Source organism: Coregonus lavaretus, assembly GCF_964263955.1.
Source record: "Coregonus lavaretus genome assembly, chromosome: 27".
NCBI lineage: Eukaryota > Metazoa > Chordata > Actinopteri > Salmoniformes > Salmonidae > Coregonus > Coregonus lavaretus.
Window position 1 is genome coordinate 14,924,329 of NC_140014.1, and position 17,028 is coordinate 14,941,356.

Here is a 17,028-nt window from a genome sequence, read left to right on the forward strand (position 1 = left end):
GAAGAAGAAGGATGAGTACAACCCCAAGAACACCATCCCAACCGTGAAGCATGGAGGTGGAAACATCATTCTTTGGGGATGCTTTTCTGAAAAGGGGACAGGACGACTGCACCGTATTGAGGGGAGGATGGATGGGGCCATGTATCGCGAGATCTTGGCCAACAACCTCCTTCCCTCAGTAAGAGCATTGAAGATGGGTCGTGGCTGGGTCTTACAGCTTGACAACGACCCGAAACACACAGCCAGGGCAACTAAGGAGTGGCTCCGTAAGAAGCATCTCAAGGTCCTGGAGTGACCTAGCCAGTCTCCAGACCTGAACCCAATAGAAAATCTTTGGAGGGAGCTGAAAGTCTGTATTGCCCAGCGACAGCCCCGAAACCTGAAGGATCTGGAGAAGGTCTGCTTGGAGGAGTGGGCCATAATCTCTGCTGCAGTGTGTGCAAACCTGGTCAAGACCTACAGGAAACATATGATCTCTGTAATTGCAAACAAAGGTTTCTTTACCAAATATTAAGTTCTGCTTTTCTGATGTATCAAATACTTATGTCATGCAATAAAATGCTAATTAATTACTTAAAAATCATACAATGTGATTTTCTGGATTTTTTTTTTAGATTCCGTCTCTTACAGTTGAAGTGTACCTTTGATAAAAATTACAGACCTCTACATGCTTTGTAAGTAGGAAAACCTGCAAAATCGGCAGTGTATCAAATACTTGTTCTCCCCACTGTATATATATATACTACCGTTCAAAAGTTTGGGGTCACTTAGAAATTTCCTTTTCAACTCTTTTGGCATGGTCAATAGTTATTTGTTGATTAATATTACTTTTGAGGTACTATTAGCACTGTTTTTGCCATCCAGCTGGTCCTATTGCAAGAGGATAGTGATGACCACAGCAGTGGTTTTTATACTTTTCCTCGTTAAATAAGATTTGGTTCAGGTGATCACCTAATCAGTACCTAATTCAGTAGAATGAGGTGTGCCTGTGTTGGAATTCAACAGACACTGGAATGGAATGGCTGTCATACATGTAGATTTAAGAAAAATTTGCAGTGGCGCAGTGGTCTAAGGCACTGCATCGCAGTGCTAGCTGTGCCACTAGAGATCCTGGTTCGAATCCAGGCTCTGTCGTAGCCGGCCGCGACCGGGAGACCCATGGGGCGGCGCACAATTGGCCCAGCGTCGTCCAGGTTAGGGGAGGGAATGGCCGGCAGGGATGTAGCTCAGTTGGTAGAGCATGGTGTTTGCAACGCCAGGGTTGTGGGTTTGATTCCCACGGGGGGCCAGTATAAAAAAATAATGTATGCACTAACTGTGAGTCGCTCTGGATAAGAGCGTCTGCTAAATGACTAAAATGTAAATGTCTCTTAATTTTTTCCACAGCTGTATATATACAGTTGAAGTCGGAAGTTTACATACACTTAGGTTGTAGTCGTTAAAACTTCAACCACTCTACAAATTTCTTGGTAACAAACTATAGTTTTGGCAAGTCGGTTAGGACATCTACTAGTCATTTTTCCAACAATTGTTTACAGACAGATTATTTCACTTATAATTCACTGTATCATAATTCCAGTGGGTCAGAAGTTTACATACACTAATTTGACAGTGCCTTTAAACAGCTTGGAAAATTCCAGAAAATGATGTCATGGCTTTAGAAGCTTCTGATAGGCTAATTGACATAATTTGAGTCAATTGGAGGTGTACCTGTGGATGTATTTCAAGGCCTACCTTCAAACTCAGTGCCTCTTTGCTTGACATTGGTTCATCCTTGGGAGCAATTTCCAAATGCCTGAAGGTACCACGTTCAGCGGTACAAACAATAGCACGCAAGTATAAACACCATGGGACCACGCAGCTGTCATACCGCTCAGGATGGAGACGCGTTCTGTCTCCTAGAGATGAACGTACTTTGGGGCGAAAAGTGCAAATCAATCCCAGAACAACAGTAAAGGACCTTGTGAAGATGCTGGAGGAAACAGGTACAAAAGTATCTATATCCACAGTAAAACTAGTCCTATATCGACATAACCTGAAAGGTCGATCAGCAAGGAAGAAGCCACTGCTCCAAAACCGCCATAAAAAAAGCCAGAATACGGTTTGCAACTGCACATGGGGAAAAATATTGTACTTTTTTGAGAAATGTCTAATGAAAGAAAAATATAACTGTTTGGCCATAATGACCATCGTCATGTTTGGAGGAAAAAGGGGGTAGCTTGCAAGCAGAAGAACACCATCCCAACCGTGAAGCACGGGGGTGGCAGCATCATGCTGTGGGAGTGCTTTGCTGCACTTCACAAAATAGATGGCATCATGAGGAAGGAAAATTATGTGGATATATTGAAGCAACATCTCAAGACATCAGTCAGGAAGTTAAAGCTTGGTCGCAAATGGGTCTTCCACATGGACAATGACCCCAAGCATACTTCCAAAGTTGTGGCAAAATGGCTTAAGGACAACAAAGTCAAGGTATTGGAGTGGCCATCACAAAGCCCTGACCTCAATCCTATAGAACAGTTGTGGGCAGAACTGAAAAAGCGTGTGCGAGCGAGATGGCCTACAAAACTGACTCAGTTACACCAGCTCTGTCAGGAGGAATGGGCCAAAATTCACCCAACTTATTGTGGGAAGCTTGTGGAAGGCTACCCGAAACGTTTGACCCAAGTTAAACAATTTAAAGGCAATGCTACCAAATACTAATTGAGTGTATGTAAACTTCTGACCCACTAGGAATGTGATGAAAGAAATAAAAGCTTAAATAAATCATTCTCTCTACTATTATTCTGACATTTCACATTCTTAAAATAAAGTGGTGATCCTAACTGACCTAAGACAGGGAATTTTTACTAGGATTAAATGTCAGGAATTGTGAAAAACTGGGTTTAAATGTATTCGGCTAAGCTGTATCTAAACTTCCGACTTCAACTGTATATATATATATATATATATATATATATATATATATATATATATTTACACCCATCTCAGTGAACTAATCCATTGCGGAGGCCTAGACTAAAAGCCAATTTATGCTTGATTCAAAAATGTGGTCGGAGGCTCCATATGGAGGGTGTGACGCAATTGCGGCGCCTCCAGGAGGCATGCAGAGGCCAAAGCTCTGTATCGCATCTCCATGCGCCTTCCAAATGTTGTAACGATGCGGAGGGCTCTGTATAGCTCCGCATTGACATGATTGTTTGACGGTAGGTCGGGGTGGTACATCCTGTTTAAACACAAACTCACTTCCTTGACAACAGCTCTGCACTGCTCCGCGAAGCGCAAGAAGTATGAATGCCCTGACTTCTGCTGAGGCCATTTCACCGTAAATGCTGCACGGCCAATGCAGACGTCAGATTGACCATGCACCCAGATACACAATGTACTTCTCTCTCCAGAATGCGCTCTCTCCCGCCAATTTGTGCACATTCATTGTTTCATAACTTCATTGTGTGAATTGTTTGCGTTTGATTGTTAGTGTATATCAATTCCCCAATACATATATCACCAGTAGTACATTTACCGTTAATTCCTATAATTTCTAATCTCCAATGTTTGTTACTTTGGTTACGGTTATTTATTTGAATGCTTTAAATATTATTATTCCAGTCTTCCTGTTCTCATTGTCGGAGTGGACACAACCTATGCTACACTTGTGAGAAACAAGTTTTGGTTTATTTAATTCCATTTACGAGTTCTGTCAATTTAGTTGTCTTTTGTTTGGAGCGCTCCTGTCAATGTTGAGTAAGGACGCACACGCATAGAGGTAGGCCTATAGGCTACCTGGCCTGAGCGCAAATGTAGGCATATAAATGTGCCCATTTGGGGATCTGATAGTATTTCTGATTGGCTTAACGCACCACCACTAATGACCTGTGGAGCTTCTCAAAGTAATGTTTCCTTCACCTCAAACAGCAAGCAAACAAAGTCTGTTTTTACATCCATTGAGAATTACAATAGTTTCTCAATGTATTTGAAAAATCTTTCCAGCTCTCTCCCTTTCGATAACCACTCAGCATGAAACTAAAAAATGTCATGCTCTGATCCAGTGGAAACTTCATTACATAGGCTTCTTATCAGTGCTTGACTTGGACTGAAATAGGTTTCTGGTACTCATTTTGGGTGCTGGGACTGTTTATATTTAGGTGCAGGAGCTCCACAATACTTTTGAGCTAATATTCTATAAGAGGAACAGGAGCTCAAGCATTAGAACATTTGAGGTGCTGGTACTCAGCTCTGGTGAGCTCCTGCCCAAGTCAAGCACTGCTTCTTATCCCTTGAGCAAATAGCCTACAGCTGTCTGTCCCGAGCTCACTGGCATGGGAAACTGAGGGCCCAGAATATTTTATACAATGTTGCAAGTCCGCTAGTGCAAGCTTCGGGCCGGACCCAAGTTAATAGTTAATACAAAGTTTCAAGTTCGTTGCAGACAGGCCATGTGTTGCCAATGTGATTTATAGGATATTTTATTTTTACCTGCAGGATGCAATGTTTTTATTTGTTGGCTTTATGCTATTTTTACATAGTTGGCTATGGCAATAGAAGCAATGTTTTATGTTTGTATCATTTCATTTAAATTTGGATATAATTTTAATTAACCACATGACAATGATTTTGAGATACGAAGACGTTATTATAAATTAAATGAAACTGTTTCATGAAAATGTGCATATGAAAACCATAACTGGCACGCAGATCGGTAGAAATGGTAAGATAAATTGTTATTCCACGTGAGAAAGTTTGCCGACTCCTCGTGTAGCTTATTACCGGCAACTTCAGGAGAATAATGGCAGAATCTGCGAAAGCCAGCAGGAGCGGGAGGAGAATGGTTGGGTCAGGTTAAGGTTTTTGTTATCTAGATCTCTGGCGCCCTCTTGAGGCATCAAAACATAAGTTGCAACATAAGACCATGACGGACCCTCCACCTCCAAATCGATCCCGCTCCAGAGTACAGGCCTCGGTGTAACGCTCATTCCTTCGACGATAAATGCGAATCCGACCATCACCCCTGGTGAGACAAAACCGTCAGTAAAGAGCACTTTTTGCCAGTCCTGTCTGGTCCAGCTACGGTGGGTTTGTGCCCATAGGCGACGTTGTTGCCAGTGACGTTGCTGCCTTACAACAGGCCTACAAGCCCTCAGTCCAGCCTCTCTCAGCCTATTGCGGACAGTCTGAGCACCGATGGAGGGATTGTGCGTTCCTGGTGTAACTCGGGCAGTTGTTGTTGCCATCCTGTACCTGTCCTACAGGTGTGATGTTCAGATGTACCGATCCTGTGCAGGTGTTGTTACACGTGGCCTGCCACTGCGAGGACGATCAATTGTCCGTCCTGTCTCCCTGTAGCGCTGTCTTAGGCATCTCACAGTACGGACATTGCAATTTATTGCCCTGGCCACATCTGCAGTCCTCATGCCTCCTTGCAGCATGCCTAAGGCACGTTCACGCAGATGAGCAGGAACTGGGCATCTTTCTTTTGGTGTTTTTCAGAGTCAGTAGAAAGGCCTATTTAGTGTCTTAAGTTTTCATAACTGTGACCTTAATTGCCTACCATCTGTAAGCTGTTAGTGTCTTAACGACCGTTCCACAGGTGCATGTTCATTAATTGTTTATGGTTCATTGAACAAGCATGGGAAACAGTGTTTAAACTCTTTACAATGAAGATCTGTGAAGTTATTTTGATTTTTACTAATTATCTTTGAAAGACAGGGTCCTGAAAAAGGGACGTTTCTTTTTTTGCTGAGTTTAGTTGATTTCATTAAAACACATATGGAAAAAATCCAAGTTTAAAAATGATCAGCAATCGATTGGTTGAAAGAACAGATGACTTTCGGTTGACCAAGATTTTTTTATGTCGGGGACAGACCTAGTCCAAACACACCAACACAGTCGTGAAGAGGGCACAACAATGGGCCCTCAGATCCTCCAAAAAGTTCTACAGCTTTATCACTGAAAGCATCTTGACTGTCTGCATCACCGCTTGGCATGGCAACTGCTCGGCATCCGACCGCAAGGCGCTACAGAAGGTAGTGCGTACGGCCCAGTACAAACTCCCTGCCATCCAGGACCTCTATATAATATGCCATTTAGCAGACGCTTTTATCCAAAGTGACTTACAGTCATGCGTGCATACATTTTTGTGTATGGGTGGTCCCGGGGATCGAACCCACTACCTTGGCGTTACAAGCGCCGTGCTCTACCAGCTGAGCTACAGAGGACCACTATATCAGGCGGTGTCAGAGGAAGGCTCTTAAAATTGTCAAAGACTCCAGCCACCCAAGTAATAGACTGTTCTCTCTGCTACCGCACGGCAAGCGGTAATGGAGTGCCATGTCTGGGACCAAAAGGTTCCTGAACAGCTTCTACCCCCAGGACATAAGACTGCTGAACAGTTAATTAAATGGCTACCCAGACTATTTACATTGACCCCCTTCATTATATATATATTTTTTCTTTGCACTGACTCTTGCACTTGCTCTATGCACACTCACTAGACTCTACCCACAAACTCATACATACTACACTGAAACTCCAATACACACACACACACACACACTTTCACACACACACTGTTGCTACTCTGTTTATTATCTATCCTGATTGCCTAGTACATACTGTATTACCTCAATTACTTCAACTATACCTCGTATCCCTAAACATTGACTCGGTACTTTATTATTTAGCAAATATGTTTCTTACTTTTTAACTCTGCATTGTTGGGAATTGGCTCGTAAGAAGCATTTCACGGTAAAGTCTACACCTACTGTATTCGGCGCATGTGACCAGTGTCTGCTGGAAAGCAGACAACCAGGTTTTCCTTTAGGATTTTGCCTGTGCTTAGCTCTAATATGTTTATTTTTATTCTAAATAACTCCCTAGTCCTTGCCGATGACAAGCATACCCATAACATGATGCAGCCACCACAATGATTGAAAATAAGGCTTTATATTAAGGACAAAAAGTTCATTTCTTTGCCACATTTTTTGCAGTATTATTTTAGTGCCTTATTGCAAACAGGATGCATGTTTTGTAATATTTTTATTCTGTACAGGCTTCCTTCTTTTCACTCTGTCATTTACTATAGTATTGTGGAGTAACTACAATGTTGTTGATACATCCTCAGTTTTCTCCTATCACAACCATTAATAAACTCTATAACTGTTTTAAAGTCACCATTGGCCTCGTGGTGAAATCCCTGAGCTGTTTCCTTCCTCTCCAGCAACTGAGTTAGGAAGGACGCCTGTATCTTTGTAGTGACTGTGTGTATTGATACAACATCCAAAGCGCAATTGATAACTTCTCCACGGTATATTTGGCTCCACGGTGTCTTAATGTAACCGTAATTACCTTACGACCTCAGTGCAGCTCAGTGTAAACAAGCATAACAGTAGGGTCAGTATCGGGGCCTCCCGAGTGGCGCAGCGGTCTATGGCACTTGCATCGCAGTGCTAGAGGCGTCACTACAGATCCGGGTTCGATCCTGGGCTGTGTCGCAGCCGGCCGCAACCGGGAGACCCATGAGGCACAATTGGCCCAGCGTCGTCCGGGTTAAAGGAGGGTTTGGCCGGCTGGGATGTCATTGTCCCATCGCGCTCTAGCGACTCCTTGTGGTGGCCGGGCGCACGCACGCTGACTTCGGTCGCCAGCTGTACAGTGTTTCCTCCGACACATTGGTGCTTCCGGGTTAAGCGAGCAGTGTGTCAAGAAGCAGTGCGGGGTCGTGTTTTGGAGGATGCATGGCTCTCGACCTTCGCCTCTCCCGAGTCCGCACGGGAGTTGCAGCGATGGGACAAGACTGTAACTATCAATTGGATATCACAAAATTGTTCTATACTGAACAAAAATATAAATGCAAGTTACAGTTCATATAAGGAAATCAGTCAATTGAAATAAATTCATTAGGCCCTACATATTTCACATGACTGGGCAGGGGCGCAGCCATGGGTGGGCCTGGGAGGGCATAGGCCCACCCACTTGAGAGCCCACCAACTGGGGCGCCAGGCCCAGCCAATCAGAATGAGTTTTTCCCCACAAAAAGGACTTTATTACAGACAGAAATACTCCCCAGTTTCATCAGCTGTCCGGGTGGCTGATCTCAGACAATCCCGCAGGTGAAGAAGCCGGGTGTGGAGGTCCTGGACTCGTGTGGTTACATGTGGTCTGCGGTTGTGAGTTCGGTTGGACGTACTGCCAAATTCTCTAAAACAACGTTGGAGGCGGTTTACGGTAGAGATATTAACATTCAATTCTCTGGCAACAGCTCTGGTGGACATTCCTGCAGTCAGCATGCCAATTGCACACTCCCTCAAAACTTGAGACATCTGTGACATTGTGTTGTGTGACAAAACTGCACATTTTAGAGTGGCCTTTTATTGTCCCCAGCATAAGGTGCACCTGTGTAATGACCATGCTGTTTAATCAGCATCTTGATATGCCACAACTGTCAGGTGGATGGATTATCTTGGCAAAGGAGACATGCTCACTAACATGGATGTAAACACATTTGTGCACATAATTGGAGAGAAATACGCTTTTTGTTCGTATGGAAAAGTTCTGAGATCTTTTATTTCAGCTCATGAAACATGGGACCAACACTTCACATGTTGCATTTATATTTTTGTTCAGTATACATTGTCAATTCTTTGGATATATCCATTATAATGATCCTGATAAATGAATTTGCCTGGCTCAGAGAAGCTGTCAGTCTCGTCACATTCATATGCAGGGCAGATTTATGAATGCCTGGCTGGGCTGCGGGACAGTGGATGCGCATTGATACTTGAAATATAATTATGCCATTATGGCATTTTGCGGGAATTATCGTGAATAACTCCCTGCTATCAACCAATCAGCATCCAGGATTCAAACAACTCGTTTTATAATTGACTTTATACCATGGCATGGCATTGTTGAATTCTCGTTTCTGATTGGCTTGTATGGCATTGTAGAGCGTGAATTATTTCCTTATAATGCAAGGTATAATTCAATGGCTAAGAAATTCATTCTTACATGTTCTATGCATGAGCTGCTTTTGAAAGCAAAAGTTGAATTGAAAACATTATTGGCATTGTTGAATTCGATTTTCATAATAGCAAGCTGATGGTTTGGTTAGCTAAGCTGTGAGCTAAACTAGCAAGTCTGTTTCTTTGGTTATCTAGTAAACTTGCTAGCTACTTCAGTGGATGTTGAACACATTTCTACCAGCAAATGAACACATTCTCCCAGAAATATGCTAAATTATAAACCAGGTGGTTCGAGCCCTGAATGCTGATTGGCTGAAAGCCGTGGTATATGAGACCGTGTACCACGGGTTTGAACAAAAATATATTTTCAGTGTTCTAATTACGTTGGTAACCAGTTTATAATAGTAATAAGGCACCTTGGGAGTTTGTGGTATATGGCCAATATACCACGGCTAATGGCTGTATCCAGGCACTCCGTGTTGCATCATACGCAAGAACAGCCCTTAGCCGTGGTATATTGGCCCTATACCACACCCCCTCGTGCTATATTGCTTAATTATAGCCCTGGTATATGTAGGATAATCAACTCGGGGCTAGTGCGTCGTGGAACCTTCCACGTCATGCATTATTTTCCAGAAAATGCATAGCCCCTTGTTGATTATCTCTTGTATAATAGTGAGTAGCTAGAGCAGGAGCTAGTCAAGTGAGAAATAATATTCATAAATATAAGTTTAGTGTGTGACATGCATGTGTGTCTCTACAATGGGGTGGTCTGGTCTCTGAGCTCTAACCCATTAGATCAGCAGAGCTGTCATCGTGTGAGCTGAAGCATGTAGAGCCCAGCTGACAAGACAGAGACAGAGACAGAGCGAGAGAAGGAAAGAGAGAGAGGGAGAAAGAGAGAGAGGGAGAAAGAGAGAATAAGAAAGACAGAATGAGAGACGGCGTGAGAGACTGTGGCCCTCTCTCCCTCTGGTGTCTGCTGCCCCTAGAGGCATACCCTGGCCTCCACACCTCCCTGTTCTCGCAGTCTCTCACTCTTTCATGGCTGTCTACCACTGCAACGCTATGCCACGTTCACACCCCAACCACACTACCATCACAAGAGACAGCCTAACTTCTCAGATCAGACAGTGGATAGGAATGAATTTGCCTCAGCAGCAGCAGAGATATAGTTGGTAGAATGGGGGCATATGATCTGCACTTCTCCACTCTGCTTCTCTTTGACTGGGGCTGCTCCATTAGATTGGATGTCATGGTAATTACATTTCTCTTTTGAACTGCACACTGACATATCGAGTATCACAGCCTTGTTTTCAATGCCTCTCTCCCTGTCTCTCTCTTCAAAACTACAGTACATCCAGAGCTGATTCAGATTGTCACCAAGGCCAAAGGCATTCATCTAATGAACTCAGAAATGTAATTACATTAGTTTTTCTCTCTCTCGTCCAAATAGTCGTGTTCCTTTAGATTTTTTATTGCCTCGTGGCAACTGTTGGCAGAAGGAGTGTGAGGGAAATGTGACATGTTACTTTAGCATAATTGCTAGCGTGAAGTTGTTGGGAGCATGGTGTCTGGCCTTGTATGTTGTGTGTGTGTGTGTCATATCTAGGCCATGGACAGGGGATGACATGGCTGGCTAACAGGGTTCTTACTGTCTTGCCTAGATGGTTACCTTAAATAACATCCTTTCAGGTCAAGACAAAATGCAGTTGCTATACCTTATGGGGCTATACCTTAGTTTTTCCTGAACACATGACTTCACCAAGAAACACTCTGGCTCCTAGTTGTGAGAGAGAGACTAGTGACATAAAGACAGGAACTAAAGACTGAAAAAAGGAGAGAGAAAGAGAGAAAGAGGCAGACAGACGGAGAGAAAGAAAATTAGAAAATAAGAAAGGGACTAGATGCAAGGGGAGTGCGGGAGCCTCACTTTTGTTGTAGCAGGTCGACAGCACGGCTTTATCTGCAGGACTGGCGCTGATGTGCCATATCTCCCCTGCCTGGTGCAGCAGGACGCTCTTACTAATGATGTTATTCTCATCATCAAAGTCAATGATGTGGATCTGTGGGAAGGAGTGAGGAAGAGAGGAGGAGAGAGAAAGAGAGGTGGGGAGGATAGAGTGAGGGAGAGAGAGCGAGAGAGAAAGAAACAGAAAGAGAGAGAGAGAGAGCAGTGAGGACGAGGTTGGAGTGAGAACAAAGACAGAGGAGCTCCTCTTCCCCGTCATCTCTCACCAGTCACCCTAAACCTCAACAGTTCAAAGCACCCTTCACTTCTCACAGAAAAAAGGTTCACTTTAATATGACAGTAAATGCAATCGTAAATGCAGACATCACTTCAGATTTCATAAAATTCACACACCCGCTGTGTTTTTTTGTATTGATTTCCCCTTCGAAGCAGCAATTAAACACCCCTTCAGAACTTGGGTTAGATTCATAGGAGTTACAGAGAGTGTCACATGTCTAAGAAAGGTCCGATAGACGAAAATCGATCAAATCTAGTTCACACACTTCACAGCATATGATAACTAACATGTGAAACATGAAAGCAGGGAGGGGTCACTATCTGTGAAATCAGTAAAACATGACTGCAGTAGTGATGGTCATGTGGCATCCTTTTGCGCCAAGGTAGGCCTTTTAGTATGACAGGCTACAAGGACAGTTTAAAGCATTGAAACTCAGATATGGGGGATATTGGACAATGGTTGAGAGGTGTTGTGGAGCCAAAGCTTCCTGTTTAATTGATTCCAGATTGTCTAACAGCCATGAAGTTACACCATATATACAAAAGTATGTGGACACCCCTTTAAATTAGTGGATTCGGCTATTTCAGCCGCACCCATTGCTGACAGGTGTATAAACTTGAGCACACCGCCATGCAATCTCCATAGACAAACATTGGCAGTAGATTGGCTTTACTGAAGAGCTCAGTGACTTTCAACGTGGCACCGTCATAGGATGCCACCTTTCCAACAAGTCAGTTCGTCAAATTTCTGCCCTGCTAGAGCTGCAACTGTAAGTGCTGTTATTGTGAAGTGGAAACATCTAGAAGCAACAACGGCTCAGCCGCGAAGTGGTAGGCCACACAAGCTCACAGAATGGGACCGCCGTGTGCTGAAGCGCGTAAAAATCTTCTGTCCTCGGTTGCAACACTCACTACCGAGTTCCAAACTGCCTCTGGAAGCAACTCGTCTGGAGCATCATGAAATGGGTTTTCATGGCCGAGCAGCCGCACACAAGTCTAAGATCTCCATGCGCAAAGCCAAGCGTCGGATTGAGTGGTGTAAAGCTCGCTGCCATTGGACCCTGGAGCAGTGGAAACGCATTCTCTGTAGTGATGAATCACGCTTTGACGAATCTGAGTTTGGCGGATGCCAGGAGAACGCTACCGGCCCGAATGCATAGTGCCAACTGTAAAGTTTGGTGGAAGAAGAAAAATGGTCTGGGGCTGTTCTTCATGGTTTGGGCTAGGCAACTTAGTTCCAGTGAAGGGAAATCTTAACGCTACAGCATACAATGACATTCTAGACAATTCTGTACTTCCAACTTCGTGGCAACAGTTTGGGGAAGGCCCTTTCCTGTTTCAGCATGACAATGCCCCCGTGCACAAAGCGAGGTCCATACAGAAATGGCTTGTCGAGATCGGTGTGGAAGAACTTGATTGGCCTGCACAGAGCCCTGACCTCAACCCCATCGAACACCTTTAGGATGAATTGGAACGCCGACTGCGTCCCAGGCCTAATCGCCCAACATCAGTGCCCGACCTCACTAATGCTCGTGGCTGAATGGAAGCAAGTCCCTGCAGCAATGTTCCAACATCTAGTGGAAAGCCTTCCCAGAAGAGTGGAGGCTGTTATAGCAGCAAAGGGGGGACCAACTCCATATTAATGCCCATGATTTTGGAATGAGATGTTCAACTTTGGCCTAATCTATGCAAACAAGCAGTGTGCAGGAAGTTGGGACTTCTCTTGATTTGACTTAGGCTTATTTGAATTTACCATTATGGAAATCTTTGATTTATAGACTTTGATTTACGGATGTCGGATCTTAACTTGATCACTCTTTTGATGCGGAGAATTTTGCTGCTGCATCAGGAATTTCAAATGAGCCTTGTGAGTCCCTGAAAAAGAGCAGTTCTCTTTCTCTCCATGCGGTGGCAGTCGAGTCATTGGGATCAGGGTTTGCTATCAAAATAATTATCTCGCTCAAACACTAGGCCTAGGTCTTATTACCGCAACATTCAAATGTATCTGAAATGCAGCCATACACATCAACAACTGTCATTTTATACAGCTTAACAACACAAGATAGATATTGGTCTCCACTGGGCAATGACATAGAAGTGTCTAGTGTATGGTAAGGTCAAAATTACATTCAATCGTGGCCTGGGGTAGTCTAGCGGTTCGGGCTGCTGCCTTCACTGCAGCCGAGCACATACAGTAAAGGCCTACCGTGTCAGCAATGGTTGCAATTGAGATCAGCTTTGCGGGTGAATTTAGCACGTATTGATGGTTTAACTAGACATCAGCTGGCGATAATATAGTGCCATCGATGGTTTCAATAGGCCCCTTGTTATTTGATAATATTCCAATAGGCTACATTCTGTAGGCTACCTGTTAGCCTATCCAATGTCACATAATGAAAGGTGTGGAAGCCGATAATAGGCTACTGTGTATCCCTGGCTGTTTATCAGCTGATTTGGGCCATCAGTTGATTGGCAGATGTGGGCCTACTGTAGAACGATAACATTTCCTTCAGTGTGGATGTCGTTCACGTTTTACAGATAGGCTATGTATAATTTGTCAATATATACTAAAAAATATAAACGCAACATGTAAAGTGCTGGTCCCATGTTTCATGAGCTGAAATAAAAGATTTTCCATATGCACAAAAAGCTTATTTTTCGCACAAATTTGTTTATACCCGTTAGTGAGAATTTATCTTTTGCCAAGATAATCCATCCACCTGACAGGTGTGGCATATCAAGAAGCTGATTAAACAGCATAATCACTACCTTGTGCTGGAGACAATAAAAGGCCACTCTAAAATGTGCCTTTTCACATAACACAATGCCACACGTCTCAAGTTTTGAGTGGCGTGTAATTGGCATGCTGACCGCAGGAATGTCCACCAGAGCTGTTGCCAGAGAATGTAATGTTAATTTCTCTACCATAAGCTGCTTCCAACCTCGTTTTAGAGAATTTGCAGTACGTCCAACCAGCCTCACAACCACAGACCACGTGTACATGTATGGTGTTGTGCGGGCGAGCAGTTTGCTGATGTCAACGTTGTGAACAGAGTGCCCCATGGTGGCGGGGGGTTATGGTATGGGCAGGCATAAGCTACGGACAACGAAGACAATGGCATTTTATTGATGGCAATTTGAATGCACCGAGATACCGTGACGAGATCCAGAGACCCATTGTTGTGCCATTCATCCGCCGCCATCACCTCATGGTTCAGCATGATAATGCACGGCCCCATGTCGCAAGGATTTGTACACAATTCCTGTCAGCTGAAAATGTCCCAGTTCTTCCATGGCCTGCATACTCACCAGACATGTCATCCATTGAGCATGTTTGTGATGCTCTGGATCGACGTCTATGACAGCACGTTCCAGTTCCCACCAATATCCAGCAATTTAGCACAGCCATTGAAGAAGAGTGGGACAACATTCCACAGGCCACAGTCAACAGCCTGATCAACTCTATGCGAAGAAGAAGTGTCGCTCTGCATGAGGCAAATAGTGGTCACAACAGATGCTGACTGGTTTTCTGATCCACGCCCCTATTTAAAAACAACAGATGCATATCTGTATTCCCAGTCATGTGAAATCCATAGATTAGGGCCTAATTCATTTATTTCAATTGACTGATATCCTTATATGAACTGTAACTCCGTGAAATCTTTGAAATTGTTGCATGTTGCGTTTATATTTTTGTTTAGCATAGTTCTGGTCTTCGGTGTGGATTGAAAGCCTTTATCGTGTGGCTTAAAAATTTCATTTCGTAAAGCTGTTAAGATGTTTATGCATTTGAGCCCATCCAAATACAATTTATATTGAGCTGAGACACTTTTCTTTGAGGTGTAAATTATCAGACTATTCGTTTTACTTCTTGAAAACATTTAAATAAATGCAATTAACTTCTGGACCTAATTTAGGCTCAGGCTGGTCACTATATCGCCCAGCAATGGGCGCGAACTCATGAGGCTCGTAGCCGGAGTGTGCTGCTTAGACCACTGCGCTACGGCAGTTCACAATAATCTAGCAAGCACTAAGAATACTGATGATACATAGGCACGTTGCTTTTTATATATGTTTTAAGCCTTCCCCAAACCATAGTCCTAACCTTAACCACTCTGAATTATTGCCTAAACTGTTAACCTTTGAGTTGTTTCTGTTTTAACCCTGTAACCACTCAGAATTAATTCAGAAATAGACGTTCATCCATGAGTCAAAGGGCAGTTGGCCGGATTCAAACTCATGCCAACTCTGGCATATGGCCTATGTGTGCCGGGGTCAGTGCTGTAACCACTGGACCACACAGTCACTGAGGAAACCAATAATGTATTCTGCCTATTGCTTGCCTTCAACATATAATGAAACATTATTATTTTTTATGAAAAAATGTCATCTTCCACCTACAAATACAGTGCCTTCAGAAAGTATTAATTCCCCTTGACTTATTCCACATTTTGTTGTGTTACAGCCTGAATTCAAAATGCATTAAATATTTTATTTTTTTACCCATCTACAGACAACACCCCATAATGACAAAGTGAAAACATGTTTTTTGAAATGTTTGCAAATTTATGGAAAATTAAATACAGAAATCTCTCATTTACATGAGTAATCACACCCCTAAATCAATACTTTGAAGAAGCACCTTTGTCTGCAAATATTTGCCCATTATTCTTTCAAAAATTCTTCAAGCTCTGTCAAGTTGATTGTTGATCATTGCCAGACAGCCATTTTCAAATATTGCCATAGATTTCCAAGCTTATTTAAGACTAAACTGTAACTAGGCCACTCAGGAACATTCAATGTCGTCTTGGTAAGAAACTCCAGTGTTGATTTGGCCTTGTGTTATGAGTTATTGTCCTGCTGAAAGGTGAATTAGTCTCCCAGTGTCTGTTGGAAAGGTTTTCCTCTAGGATTTTGCCTGTGCTTATAGCTGTAGTCCGTTTATTTTTATCAATAAAAGAAAACTCCCTAGTCCTTGCCGATGATAATATGAAGAGTGTTACTCCTTGACGTGTTGTGTTGGATTTTCCCCAAACACAACACTTTGCATTAAGGACAAAAAGTCCCCTTCTTTGCAACATTTTTTGCAGTATTTCTTAAGTGCCTTGTTGCAAACAGGATGTATGTTTTGGAATATTTGTATTCTGTACAGGCTTCCTTCTTTTCACTCTGTCAATTAGGTTAGTATTGTGGAGTAACTACAATGTTGTTGATCCATCCTCAGTTCTCATATCACAGCCACTAAACTCTGTAACTGTTTTAAAGTCACCATTGGCCTCATTGTGAAATCGCTGAGCAGTTTCCTTCCTCTCCAAAACAATTTTTACACATCTACCAATCGGTGACCTTCTTTTCGAGGCATTGAAAAACCTCCCTGGTAATTGTACAGATAATTGTATGTGTGGGGTACAGAGATGGGGTAGTCATTAAATAAATAATGTTAACCACTTTTATTGAACACAGAATGAGTCCATGCAACTTATTATGTGATTTGTTAAGCACATTTTTAACACCTGAACTTATTTAGACATTTCAGCTTTACATTTTGTATTAATTTATAAAATGTTGTATAAACAAAATTCAATTTTGACATTATGGGGTAATGTGTGTAGATCAGTAATGCAAAATCTCAATTTAATCCATTTTGAATTCAGGCTGTAACACAACAAAATGTGGAAAAGGTAAACGGGTGTGAATACTTTCTGAAGGTACTCGATGTCCAATTATTATAATCCACATAAGAATTCACATGAGACGAGCTGTAGCCTGCACGTAGCCTACATAAGTTACAATGTAGGTACGGCGTGCATTGTATACAAA

The 17,028-nt window shown here is 42.9% G+C and overlaps 2 protein-coding genes across 2 annotated transcripts in view; both read right to left on the bottom strand.

Moving 5' to 3' along the window:
- LOC311102607 (myelin transcription factor 1-like protein) overlaps window positions 1-17,028 on the bottom strand; it is a gene marked incomplete at both ends in the record, with an annotated part of 591,893 nt that overhangs the window by 228,028 nt on the left and 346,837 nt on the right. The gene's annotated exons all lie outside the window — the stretch shown is intronic.
- Window positions 1-17,028, bottom strand: part of LOC311103165 (EARP-interacting protein homolog) — a 68,719-nt gene that overhangs the window by 46,182 nt on the left and 5,509 nt on the right. The window contains exon 3 of the mRNA XM_084144713.1: window positions 10,894-11,026. Coding sequence (XP_084000839.1) covers window positions 10,894-11,026 — 133 coding nt within the window. The remainder of the gene's footprint in view (window positions 1-10,893; window positions 11,027-17,028) is intronic.